General features: G+C 44.7%; 1 protein-coding gene across 1 annotated transcript in view; it reads left to right on the top strand.

The window, feature by feature from the left end:
* The first annotated feature begins 3,604 nt into the window (after positions 1-3,604).
* Positions 3,605-13,236, top strand: part of LOC136886747 (uncharacterized) — a 56,596-nt gene continuing 46,964 nt past the window's right edge. The window contains exons 1-2 of the mRNA XM_068230939.1: positions 3,605-3,682; positions 10,382-10,536. Coding sequence (XP_068087040.1) covers positions 10,405-10,536 — 132 coding nt within the window. The 5' untranslated portion in view covers positions 3,605-3,682; positions 10,382-10,404. The remainder of the gene's footprint in view (positions 3,683-10,381; positions 10,537-13,236) is intronic.

Below are 13,236 nucleotides of genomic sequence, written 5' to 3'. Positions count from 1 at the left end.
CATGTGTATGTTTTTTCCGCCCAATCAACTTATTCAGATCCAGACCTTAATCCTTGTGAGAGCTTTCAAATTGTGCGGCGTTGTTGAAACCGATGGGCCAGAAGTTGTATCTTACATAGCTTTCGTAATCTTCCTTTCATTCTGGAATGAGCAAGTTCCACTATCCCAAAACTCCACCACGTTAACCGAATTTCCCCACCAAATAATTTATTTAGAATAGAGGCTTGCTACGAAAAATGAAGTCAGTGAGAGAAGAAGATGGGGGTATACCGGAGATGTTATAATTCGGAGCTCTTATCCCACGCATTCAAAGTCACGAGTTGCTATGGGCTTTACGTCGCACCGACACAGATAGGTCTTATGGAGACAATGGGATAGGAAAGGCCTAGGAGTTGGAAGGAAGCGGCCGTGGCCTTAATTAAGGTACAGCCCAGCATTTGCCTGGTGTGAAAATGGGAAACCACGGAAAACCATTTTCAGGGCTGCCGATAGTGGGATTCGAACCTACTATCTCCCGGATGCAAGCTCACAGCCGCGCGCCTCTACGCGCACGGCCAACTCGCCCGGTAGTCACGAGTTGATTGACAGTTCTGCATGCATAAGAAACAGCTGTTATGAGCGCATATATGTGTGCATACAAAATTACGCCCTAAATGTGTTCAACAGGTGTTCCAATAAAACGCGCGAAACGATATGCTTTGTAATCACCGCGTACCAGGAAAGTGAATGATTACGTTTTCTTTTCTCATTATTTTGTGTTTCATTTTAACTATTTGTTTTTTATCGCACCGGTACAGATAGGTCTTATGGCGACGATAGCATAGGAAACTGAAAGGATTGGAAATGAGGCGACCATGGTTTTAATTAAGATACAGCCCCAACATTTGCCTAGTTTGAAAAAGAGAAACCACGGAAAACCATCTTCAAGACTGCCTTCAGTGGGGCTCGAACCCACGATATCCCGAATAATTTATAACTGTTAGGTTCTTCGGTCTGCTGAAACTGAAATGAAATGGCGTTTGGCTTTTAGTGCCGGGAGTGTCCGAGGACAAGTTCGGCTCGCTAGGTGCAGGTCTTGATTTGAATCCCGTAGGCGACCTGCGCGTCGTGATGAGGATGAAATGATGATGAAGACAACACATACGCCCAGCCCCCGTGCCAGCGAAATTAACCAATGATGGTTAAAATTCCCGACCCTGCCTAGAATCGAACCCGGGACCCCTGTCACCAAAAGCCAGCACGCTAACCATTTAGCCATGGAGCCGGACTCTGCTGAAATTAATTTTGAGTAATACATTTATATACATGATATAGGCTTTCGGAGCCTCCGTGGCTCAGACGGCAGCGCGTCGGCCTCTCAACGCTGGGTTCCGTGGTACAAATCCCGGTCGCTCTATGTGAGACTTTTGCTGGACAAAGCGGAGGCAGGACAGGTTTTTCTCCGGGTGCTCCAGTTTTACCTGTCAACTTTCATTCCAGCAACACTCTCCAGTATCATTTCAATTCATCTGTCAGTCATTAATCATTGCCCCAGAGGAGTGCGACAGGCTTCGGCAGCCGGCACAATTCCTAACCTCGTCGCAAGTTGGGGACTTCATTAATTCCATCCCTGACCCGGTCACTGACTGGAAAACAGGTTGTAGGTTTTCATTTTCATTATAGGCTAGGCTTTTGGGCTTATTCTGATGGTTCCGTCAGCTTCCGCTTCGAACGCTAGCGCTGTACCGCGTCCTAGGAGCCATCTGGTGACGAATGAACGTACCATTTCCACTTCTACTATAACGTCTAAATTCAAAGCTCATTGTTTAAGAAGCATTTCTCGTGGACAGTCGAGATTTTCTTCCGATGACGCAGAGCACAGTTGTCTGCCAAACGTTAAGAATTTCACCTTGTTTTCTTGACACGGCATAAGCCCAAAAGCCTATATCATGTCTATAAGTACGGGTCGTGAAAGCATCAATGGCAATACATTTATACACTGCGGTATCTTAATTAAATTCTCTCTTTTTTTGGTTCGTTTTGGCCTACTAGGGACCACGGGGCTCGTCTTAACTCTTAGCTAAGGTCTTCTGCTTTTTCTTGGTCCAGTATGCTTCATTTTCTGGCTGTGTGCATGCTTCCTTCCATCCGTCCACTTTGGACTGGTGGTCCCTGTACTCTTTTTGCTTGTGAGAGACAGTGGAAAGACTCCCTGTAGGATGGCCTGTCGGTACTAAGATCAGTTCTCTATGGTCTCTAATGTGATCTGCAGTTCCCCTAGGTCTGATTTTACTGCGGTGATCCACTTGGTCTTGGAGGCCTTTCCCCTACTGTGAGGATTCTGTGGGTGAACCTTCAGGGTTTCAGGCGGGTCATGTGCCCGTAGAAAGTCAGTCGCCTTTTCCTCATAAATTCTATCTATATATTTAAAAAATTATGAAAACTAAAGTCAGTCAGTCCGGCCATTCTGTCCGGTCGATTTCCTTCATTCTTTTTTTAACTGAAAGGTATTCATGCACAGGTTTGTTATCAGGTACTATAAATCACTTAACTTATGCCTTCTTCAAATTATTTGCTTTTTCAATTTTTTGTCTCTTCGAAGCAATCGTATCTTTGGTTCTAATTGAGGTATGGAGTTCGTTTTGGCCTAAGAACACTCAGTGGATCAAGCTCTTTCATTTCAGCTCTTAACTATTCAAATTGGTTGATTCTGAGGAAAGTTACGAGTGCACATTCAATTTGACGTGGCATTTCTTCAACATTCTTTCCCATTGAAGCAATCATATATTTCGTTCTAATTAAGGTACACCGTTTGTTTTTGGTCTAAAAACACTCAGTGGATCGACCGCTTTCTTTTGAGGTAACAACTACTTAAATTAGTAGATTCTGAGAAAAATTACGAGTACATTTGTCTCCATGATGAAGATCATTGAAGGACTTTTTAACAGTTCGGCGCGTAGTGTTGTTCCAAGGAACGTTTAATTCAATTTCTTTGTGTGATGTATTTTCGAGTGTTTTGTTGACATAATATTACATTCTATTACCACAGCATATCATGTGCTTTATTTCATTAACTCGAAACTTTGCAAATACATCCGTGAAGATAGTAACGAACAACACCATACTTTGTACATTGCGGGCGGAGCCAGCGGGAAACTGCTAGTTTTAATTAAGTTGATTCCTTTTCAACTATAATAGTGTCACTACCATATGTGTTAGTTTCGGTAGACTGAAGAATCTACAGTAACAGTTAGAAAAAAATGGTCTGTACAAACATCAGGAGGAAAACCATTATTGTCGTCTACAGGGAAACCCTATGGTGTCTGTCACCATTATTAAAAAATGCTCCCGTGCAAAGCCACCAGTCGTTTTATAAACGTCAGTCTTTCACTCGAATAACTCTTTGTATGACCAACATCTTATACGGACGTCCAGTTTTCATGCGTGCCTGGTCTACACTTACATTATACTGTAGGTTTAATGTGATCCTGTGAAAAGACTTTCGAGATCTGCTCCGTTAGTTTTTTTTTTTCAACTCATCGTGGATCACTCTGTGTGTTCAGTAAGCCTACAAAATTGCGAGACCAAGACTGTATAGTTGACATGGGTTATCGTAGAAGTCAAGGTCATGAGTTACAATCTAGTCAAGTCACCCACAGCACTGAACAGTCAGTTCAGTGAAGATCGCAGCGTCTATCACCAAGTAAGTCATAACTTCTCATATACTTCATTCAGTGTCGGTTATATCGTAGGATATTTCTGTGGCTTGGTTCTAAAAGAGCCAATGTCAAATAACCTGTTTTCGAGCTATGAGCATTTGAAGTTTTGCTTATCGTTTTCCAATTATTTTTTTCAACAACTAATTTTAAATAACTTTATCCTTTCTTTGTGGAAGTCGCCTTATTAAACGCTAATTTTTTCTATCGTATTCTTTAAAAATTGCCAGGTCTCTAAACTTTATTGGTAATCTAACATTATTGGCAAGGGCTTATTTAATTAAACTAGTACTTAACAGAGACATTGGCCCTTTTAACATGTTGCAAGCCAGGATAAAACGCGTTTATATCAGTTAATATCTCAATTTCGATAAAAAAAAAAAAAAAATGGCACTGGCCCTTTTAGAACCAAGCCACAGATTTAACCCTCCACTCATTAGAATATCAAGAGCTCTAACTTCCTTTTTTGACATAAATATGACTTACGGCCGAGGATTAGGGTTGCCATTTTTGATATAAGAAAAGAGTCATTTACTTAAAAATACGGGATTTTTCACAAAAATAAGGGACAGCTCATAAATACTAGAAAATCAAACGTTAGGTACCAATTTCAATTAGATTTAGGTAATTAGTTTCATAAACAGAATAAGATAATGATTAAAATTCGTAAAAGAAACTAACTTACACTCCTTTTTTTTTTTTGCTAGTGGCTTTACGTCGCATCGACACAGATAGGTCTTATGAAGACGATGGGATAGGAAAGGCCTAGGAGTTGGAAGGAAGCGGCCGTGGCTTTAAGTTAGGTAGCCCCAGCATTTACCTGGTTTGAAAATGGGAAATCACGGAAAACCATCTTCAGGGCTGCCGGCAATGGGATTCGAACCCACTATCTCCCGGATGCGAGCTCACAGCCGCGCGCCCCTAACCGCACGGCCAACTCGCCCGGTTACACTCTTTTAACAGTACATACAGTGCAATGCATCTGGCATCTTAAGACAGATGTCTTCGATGAACCTTGAAACTTCTCACTTTACGTAGATTTATCTCAAACAGCATGAACAATAACGTTGAAAATTTGAGTGGAAGACCTACGGAAGTACGCGACAGAAGACGAAGTAAAAATCCCAGCAAATGGACATCACGAGCTTTCCTTCTTCTGGGCTAAAAAAAGGGGGAAAAAGAAACGAAAAAAAGGAAGTTTGAAATTCAATGGTGCTCAGATCTAATACGGATTTTAAACGGAATTTATTTTTTACGGCCGCCTCTGTGGTGTGGTGGTTAGTGTGATTAGCTGCAACCCCCGGAGGCAGCGGTTCCATTCCCGGCTCTGTCACGAAATTTGAAAAGTGGTACGAAGGCTGGAACGGGGTCCACTCAGCCTCGAGAGGTCAACTGGGTAGAGGTGGGTTCGATTTCCTCTTCAGCCACCCTGAAAGTGGTTTTCCGTGGATTTCCACTTCTCCTCCAGGCAAATGCCGGGATGGTACCTAACTTACGGCCATGGCCACTCCTTTCCCCCTTCCTTGTCTATCCCATCCAATCTTCCCATCCCCTCGCAAGGCCCCTGTTCAGCATAGCAGGTGAGGCCGCCTGGGCGGGGTACTGGTAATTCTCCCCAGTTGTATCCCCCGACTCAGAGTGTGAAGCTCCAGGACACTGCCCTTGAGGCGGTAGAGGTGGGATCCCTCGCTGAGTCCGGGGGAAAAACCGACCCTGGATGGTAAACAGGTAATGAAGAAGAATATTATTTTTTACGGGACAACAGTTCATAATACGGGATGCAAAATGTTCACCTCAAATACGGCATGTCCCGTACAATACGGGGCAGGTGGCAACCCTACTGGGGATCATCCAAAATTTTGTGTAACGCGACGAGGCAAAATGTGTGGCGGAAGAAGATCCATAGTAACCGTGCAGGCTGTGATGTAAGGCAGCGGTATTCAAAGTGTGATACGCGGACCTCTAGGGGTACTCAAATTTATAGCGGCTTCAAACGTTTTTCAGCTAATAATTCAGAAAAGCCTGCTCATTGTCCATAAAATCTTGTTTTGATTTTGTTTTTGTCTGTCACTTTTCATTCTAAAATATGTGTCAGTTCGTACCTCCCGTTGACTAGGAATTTAAAAATACTTATGCTGTATTGCTTTTTCTTACATTTTTTTGTAATTATTCCACTCACGAAAAAAATAACAACACCTTTCTTCCTGCCTTATGAAGGCTTGCTGCGATGCCTGAGAGGTCGGCAGATGCATCACAAGTAGTCACGGCTAGTCCGTGGCTCTACGCCTCTGCATTCGGGAGACGGGACAGGGCTGGACCTCACAGCTGGCCCCAACCGTTGGCTGTCCTGAGAATGGTTTTCCGTGGCTTTTCATTCTCCACTAAGGCGAATGACGGGACAGTTTCTAGTATAGGCCACGGCCGTCAAACCCCTCACCTCTTTCAGCGTAACAAATCTCCTGGCCTGAGAGACGGCGTTACCGTCTAAAAAGCTCGCCTCCCCCTTCAGGGAAGGAATGAAAAGATTTTAGTAGTTGTAGTTGCCTGAGAATGGCCGTGTCATTAAGCAATGGAAATGTCAGGAATAGTTCTCCGGCCAATGGTGACCGCTCACTTTTGTATACTTCCTCTATGAACTTCACTCCGAAGGGGTTACGATTTCCTTCGCCCAGTGACGTTACATTATTGTTATTACTGGGGAAAAATAAAATGGTGTATGGCTTTTCGTGCCGGGAGTGTCCGCGGACAAGTTCGGCTCGCCAAATGCAGGTCTTTTCATTTGACTCCCGTAGGCGACCTGCGCGTCGTGATGAGGATGAAATGATGGTGTCAGCGAAATTAACCAATTATGGTTAAAATTCCCGACCCTGGCGGGAATCGAACCCGGGACCCCTGTGACCAAAGGCCAGCACGCTAACCATTTAGCCATGGACATTACTGGGGAACAGGGTAGTTAGCCCGGCTGATTACCTGTCATGATTTGATTCCTGGTGTTGCTGGGGTGGAATTTTCAGTTGGAAATCCCGTGGTGTCAGGAGGGGCAAGCGACCTTAAATCCTACGCCACAACTTTTTCATGTCCCATTGTGCGCAGAGACCCTGAGCAAGTGGGATAAGCTGTGGAAGGTGATGATTATAGTTGGTATTATTTGACATCCGGTCCGCCTCTGTGGTGTAGTGGTTAGCGTGGTTAGCTGCCACCCCCGGAGGTCCGGGTTCGATTCCCGGCTCTGCCACGAAATTTGAAAAGTTGTACGAGGGCTGGAACGGGGTCTACTCAGCCTCGGGAGTTCAACTGAGTAGAGGTGGGTTTGATTCCCACCTCAGCCATCCTGAAAGTGGTTTTCCGTGGTTTCCCACTTCTCCTCCAGGCAAATGCCGGGATGGTGCCTAACTTGAGGACACAGCCGCTTCCTTCCCTCTTCCTTGTCTACCCCTTCCAATCTTCCCATCCACCACAAGGCCCCTGTTCAGCATAGCATGTGAGGCCGCCTGAACGAGGTACTGGTCATCCTCCCCAGTTGTATCACCTGACCCAGAGTCTGAAGCTCCAGGACACTGCCCTTGAGGCGGCAAAGGTGGGATCCCTCGCTGAGTTCGAGGGAAAAACCGACCCTGGAAGGTAAACACATTAAGAAGAAGATTATTTGACATCCAGCAACAAACATTTGTTATTTCTGGTGTATGGATGGCCATGAACGGAAGACATATTTAATTTGATTTTCGCAAAGGAAAGAGTGTTTTTTTTTTTTTTACCATTTGCATTACGTCGCAGAGACGTTCTTATGGAGTTCTTAGTTCTTAGTTCTTAGTTGTTATGGAGATGATGGGACTGGAAAGGCCGAGGAGCAAGAAGGAAGATATCGTGACCTGAATTAAAGTACAGCCTAATGTGAAAATGATGCCTCCGTGGCTCAGACGGCATCGCGTCAGCCTTTCCCTGCTGGGTTCCGTGGTTCAAATCCCGGTCACTCCATGTGAGTTTTTTGCTGGACAAAGCGGAGGTGGGGCAGGTTTTTTTCTCCGGGTACTCCGGTTTTTCCTGTCATCTTTCATGCCAGAAACACTCTCCACTATCGTTTCATTTCATCTGCTAGTCGTTAATCATTGCCCCAGAGGAGTGCGACAGGCTTCGGCAGCCGGCACAATCCCTATCCTCGCCGCAAGATGGGGGCTTCATTCATCCCATCCCTGACCCGATTACTGACTGGAAAACAGGTTTTAGGTCTTCATTTCTAATGTGAAAATGGGAAATCGAGAAAAACCATCTTTAGGACTGCCGACAGTGAGGTTCGAACCCACGTGACTCAAACCACTCAGCCAGTCGCTCGGATTCCTTTAACGTAACTGGTATCTCGTCAGAATCCAGATATTTACCATTACCGGTATATTAAAATATATTTTTAATATATCTTGGTATTTATTGATCTGGATTACTTTAAAACACGTTTTCAATCACATAACAGCAAAACAGAGGTCGCGCTGGGCCCTTTACTCTGGGTTGTTTCAAATGACACATTACGATATTTCTTTCTTATTTCTTATTCTGTTTACCCTCCAGGGTCGGTTTTATCCTCTGACTCAGCGAGATATCCCACCTCTACCACCTCAAGGGCAGTGCCCTGGAGCTTCAGACTCTGAGTCGGGGATACAACTGGGGAGGATGACCAGTACCTCTCCCAGGTGGTCTCACCTGCTATGCTGAACAGTAGGATGGCTGAGGTGGGAATCGAACCCGCCTCTACTCAGTTGACCTCCCGAGGTTGAGTGGACCCCGTTCCAGCCCTCGTACCACATTTTAAATTTCGTGGCAGAGTCGGGAATCGAACCCGGGCTTCCGGGGGTAGCAGCTAATCACACTAACCACTACACCACAGAAGCGGTCTGGAATGTGAGTTGCGAGAGAATTCCTAAGGAGACGGCTCGCAACTCCTTCCCCGCCCGCTTTCTTACCGTAGCAGGCAAACACAAAGAGCTGCGTCCTCGACTACCGTTATAAGTAACCTTCAAGGAAGGGTAGAAAGAAAATCTTTCACTTTGTAATCAGTAGCAAGTTCCGGTAGTGATAATTCACCGCACACAATGTCAGTTGTACAGAAGAGATTTCTTTACGACTTAGCATACAAATTAAAAGTTATGAAATACGCAAAATTACATGGTAATAGTACAGCGGGTCCGCCTCTGTGGTGTAGTGGTTAGTGTGATTAGCTGCCACTCCCAGAGACCCGGGTTCGATTCCCAGCTCTGCCACGAAATTTGAAAGTGGTACGAGGGCTGGAACGGGGTCCACTCAGCCTCGGGAGGTCAAATGAGTACAGGTAGGTTCGATTCCCACCTCAGCCATCCTGGAAGTGGTTTTCCGTGGTTTCCCACTTTTCCTCCAGGCAAATGCCGGGATGGTACCTAACTCAAGGCCACGGCCACTTCCTTCCCTCTTCCTTGCCTACCCTCTCCAATCTTCCCATCCCCCACTAAGGCCCCTGTACAGCATAGCAGGTGAGGCCGCCTGGCCGAGGCACTGGTCATTCTCCCCAGTTGTATCCCCGACCCAATGTCTTAGGCTCCAGTACACTTGAGGCGGTAGAGGTAGGATCCCTCGCTGAGTCCGAAGGAAAAACCAACCCTGGAGGGTAAACAGATTAAGAAAGACGGAAAGACAATATTGTACTTTCCTACTGGTAATTTGTGTTTGTACACAAATTTATTATTTCTGTAAAATTTTGTTTGAAAAGAAGTGAAATTGTATTTTTCCTTAAATTTTCATTATAATATCAAGGCGTGTCGTATGGTCCGCAGCGTCTTAAGGTCCTAAAAATGCGGTACTTTCTAGCCAGACAATATTGAATGTTATGTCTTCTAAATAAAGTACGCGATGGCCCAAAATTCTGTTAACATTTGACGAGGCCCTACTTCACGGAATATTGGAGGTAGAGAGGTAATAACTGGCACATATGATTGGCATGACATGGGGTTTTATGGACACCAAAAATACATAAAATGACCAGCAGATGGTGCTGGTCAGCAACACATCAGGTACAAATGCCACACACGCTTGATATAACATGCAGTTTTATTGCCACCAACAACGAGTGCACAAACAGGCCAACAGATGGCGCTGGACAGCAACATGTCAGTGATGCCGTAGGAGATCTGTGTACGGTATAACAGGAGCTGTCGTGAGAGGGCGCGTCAGATGAGCCTGAAATCGCGGCATGTCATGCTTGGCCTCTCCGGTCTCCTGACCTCAATCCATGTGGGTTGTGGGGTTACCTGAAGTCGCAAGTTTACCGCGATCATCGGACCTCATTAGTGATGCTAAAAGACAACACCAGACGGCAATTTCTCACCATAGCTACGGATATGTTGTACAGGGCTGTTCGCAATATTGTCTCTTGACTACAGGTGTTGATGAACGACAGCCGATATATTGAGCATGTATTATAAAGAAGATCGTCTTGTTTGTAACACTAATTACTGTTTGATATTGTATGAAGCGCCATCTGTTGGTCATTTTGTGTACTTTATTTTGTTTCCAATAAAACCCCATGTCATGCCAATCATGTGTGTCAATTATTTCCTCTCTATATCTAATATTCCGTGAAGTGTTGCCTCGTCAAATGTTAACGGACTTTTGGGTCACTTGATCTATTGTGCAAGTACCAGTTTTATATGTGCTCTGTTTTTCAGTTAAGACTTAACCAAAGCAGGCCATGGATCGCTGGAGGAATCGTGTTGCTATAGTAACGGGAGCTAGCGCAGGCATTGGAGCTGCTATAGCGAAGACATTGGTGCAAAAAGGAATGAAGGTGGTTGGTGTCGCTAGAAGAGTGGAGAGAATACAGGTAAGATCTTTGTTCTCTTACAGACTGGTCGGAAACTACGAGAATCAGTTATAGCAGCGTTAGAGGGTTGGTCATACTTATAAATAATTTGAGAAAGATAGATAATTAGATACCTCCTGCTGTTGTCATTTTTTCAGTTGCTGAAGTTAGCCAGTCAGATCGCTTCGAGGGCGAATTCAAATGGAGTTTGCGGAGCCGTGTTGTTAAATCTATACGTGGCTTAAAACGGGCTTCACCGGGTGAGTTGGTCGTGCGGTTAGGGGCGTGCAGCTGTGACTAGCATCCGAGAGATAGTGGGTTCGAACCCCACTGTCGGCAGCCCTGAAGATGATTTTCCGTGGTTTCCCATTTTCACACTAGGCAAATGTTGGGGATGTGCCTTAATTAAGATCACGGCCGCTTCCTTCCCATTCCCAGGCCTTCCCTGCCTCATCGTCGCCATAAAACCTATCTGTGTCGGTGCGAAGTAGAGAAAAAAATCGGGCTTCAGAGCACCGATCCAAAAAATACACACATGGCGGTGGCCTGTCACTATTGTAACGGCCGCAGTGTTTTAAGGGTTTCGTAGACTTACTTATTAGAAACTGTGCACGATATATTCACAACGACAGCTAACCTCCAACTGACCGCGTGATTCAACACAGCGCCATCTTCTAACAGAGTATGCGTGTGACGTCATATATTTAGCACAAATTTTGCCTTACTTTGAAACGCTATTTCAAGATACTACGTTTCAGATTTTCATATTTTTCTTGCAACAAGTAGCCTTTTTTTTCTTTTACAATTTGCTTTACGTCGCACCGAAAAGTGGAAAAGGGCCATGAGTGGAAAGGAAACAGTCCCAGCATTTGCCTGGTATGAAAATGGGAAACCACGGAAAACCATCTTCAGGGCTGCAGACAGTGGGGTTCGAGCCCACTATCTCCCGGATGCAAGCTCACAGCTGCATGTCCCTAACCGCAGGGTATATTCAAACACTAAAAGCGTCTTAAGAATTATTTCCATGCACCTGTTGTCGAGGAACCTAAGTCTGTGTTAAAGGAACTTCTCCAGGGGAGGCATTTGAACACGGATCTTCACAAGCTGACAGGGTCGCGCCATGGCAAGTACGCTACGGTGACACCTGCTGAACCCCAGAGTGTATTTGTTTATGATGTTGACTCTCAAGCCACGCGCAAATTTAGTAACATCGCCTCGAAAAGTCCATTCCCAATTGGCCCGCGCAGCGATCTGATTGGCTAAATTTATCAATGGCGCTAGATATCGGTTTTTCTTAATTATCTATCAGTATGACCAACTCTTTTACGCTCATATGCCCTGCTCACTTTGTTTCCCACCGCTCTATGTAATTATTCTTTTGACGTGTATATGTCTGTGGTCTCGTTGAATCTGGCACGAAAATGATAGCCTTTACATCTCAAACGCTTATACATCGACAACCAAACAAGGGTTCTTGAACAGTTTTCAGTCTTTGCCCTGAAGGGGTGAGGCAGGCCGTTTATTCCCTCACTCAAGGGACGAGCAAAGGGCTACCTGGCGGGAGACAACAGCTTCTTTGTCCCATTCTCTGCCCTGTAAGGCTTTGTACTTGAACTCCTGAGATACGTGATTTCCTTGACGCGCTCAATTGAAGACCTTCCCGTAATAAGGATGTAACCAACAAATCAGTATTTTTTCAGGAGAGAGGAAAATTATTTGGGGGGTTTATTTCATGGTATACGTCCGCCTCTATGGTGTAGTGGTTAGTGTGATTAGCTGCCACCCCCCGGAGGCCCAGGTTCGGTTCCCGGCTCTGCCACGAAATGTGAAAAGTGGTACGAGGGTTAGAACGGGGTCCACTCAGTCTCGGGAGGTCAACTGAGTAGAGGGGGGTTCGATTCCCACCTCATCCATCCTGGAAGTGGTTTTCCGTGGTTTCCCACTTCTCCTCCAGGCAAATGCCAGGATGGTACTTAACTTAAGGCCACGGCCGCTTCCTTCCCTCTTCCTTGTCCATCCCTTCCAATTTTCCTATCCCCCCCCCCCGCAAGGCCCCTGTTCAGCATAGCAGTTGAGGCCGCCTGGGCGAGGCACTGGTCATCCTCCCCAGTTGTATCTCCCAACCCAGAGTCTGAAGCTCCAGGACACTGCCCTTGAGGCGGTAGAGGTGGGATCTCTCGCTGAGTCAGAGGGAAAAACCGACCCTCGAGGGTAAACAGGTTAAGGAGAGGGAGGGGATTTCATGGTATACACTACCGGTACTTGAAGCAATTGTACTGTATATGTCAGTGTAAAAATGAGTTCATCTATTAAAAACAATATTTTATTGTTATGACTTAAGATTTAAAATAACGTATGGATTGGAAGTGATTCAATGGAATATAATCTGCAAGTATGTCTTACATTTGTATATAACAGAAGAGAAATCCTGAACATGCAATTGGAACAAAAATGATAGCAAATAATATTAGTGTAATATCAAATCAAATCAAATCAAATCAAATCAAATCAAATCAAATCAAATCAAATCAAATCAAATCAAATCAAATCAAATCAAATCAAATCAAATCAAATCAAATCAAATCAAATCAAATCAAATCAAATCAAATCAAATCAAATCAAATCAAATCAAATCAAATCAAATCAAATCAAATCAAATCAAATCAAATCAAATCAAATCAAATCAAATCAAATCAAATCAAATCAAATCAAATCAAATCA

Source organism: Anabrus simplex, chromosome X (assembly GCF_040414725.1).
Source record: "Anabrus simplex isolate iqAnaSimp1 chromosome X, ASM4041472v1, whole genome shotgun sequence".
Taxonomy (NCBI): domain Eukaryota; kingdom Metazoa; phylum Arthropoda; class Insecta; order Orthoptera; family Tettigoniidae; genus Anabrus; species Anabrus simplex.
This window is presented reverse-complemented; position numbering and strand designations above follow the sequence as displayed.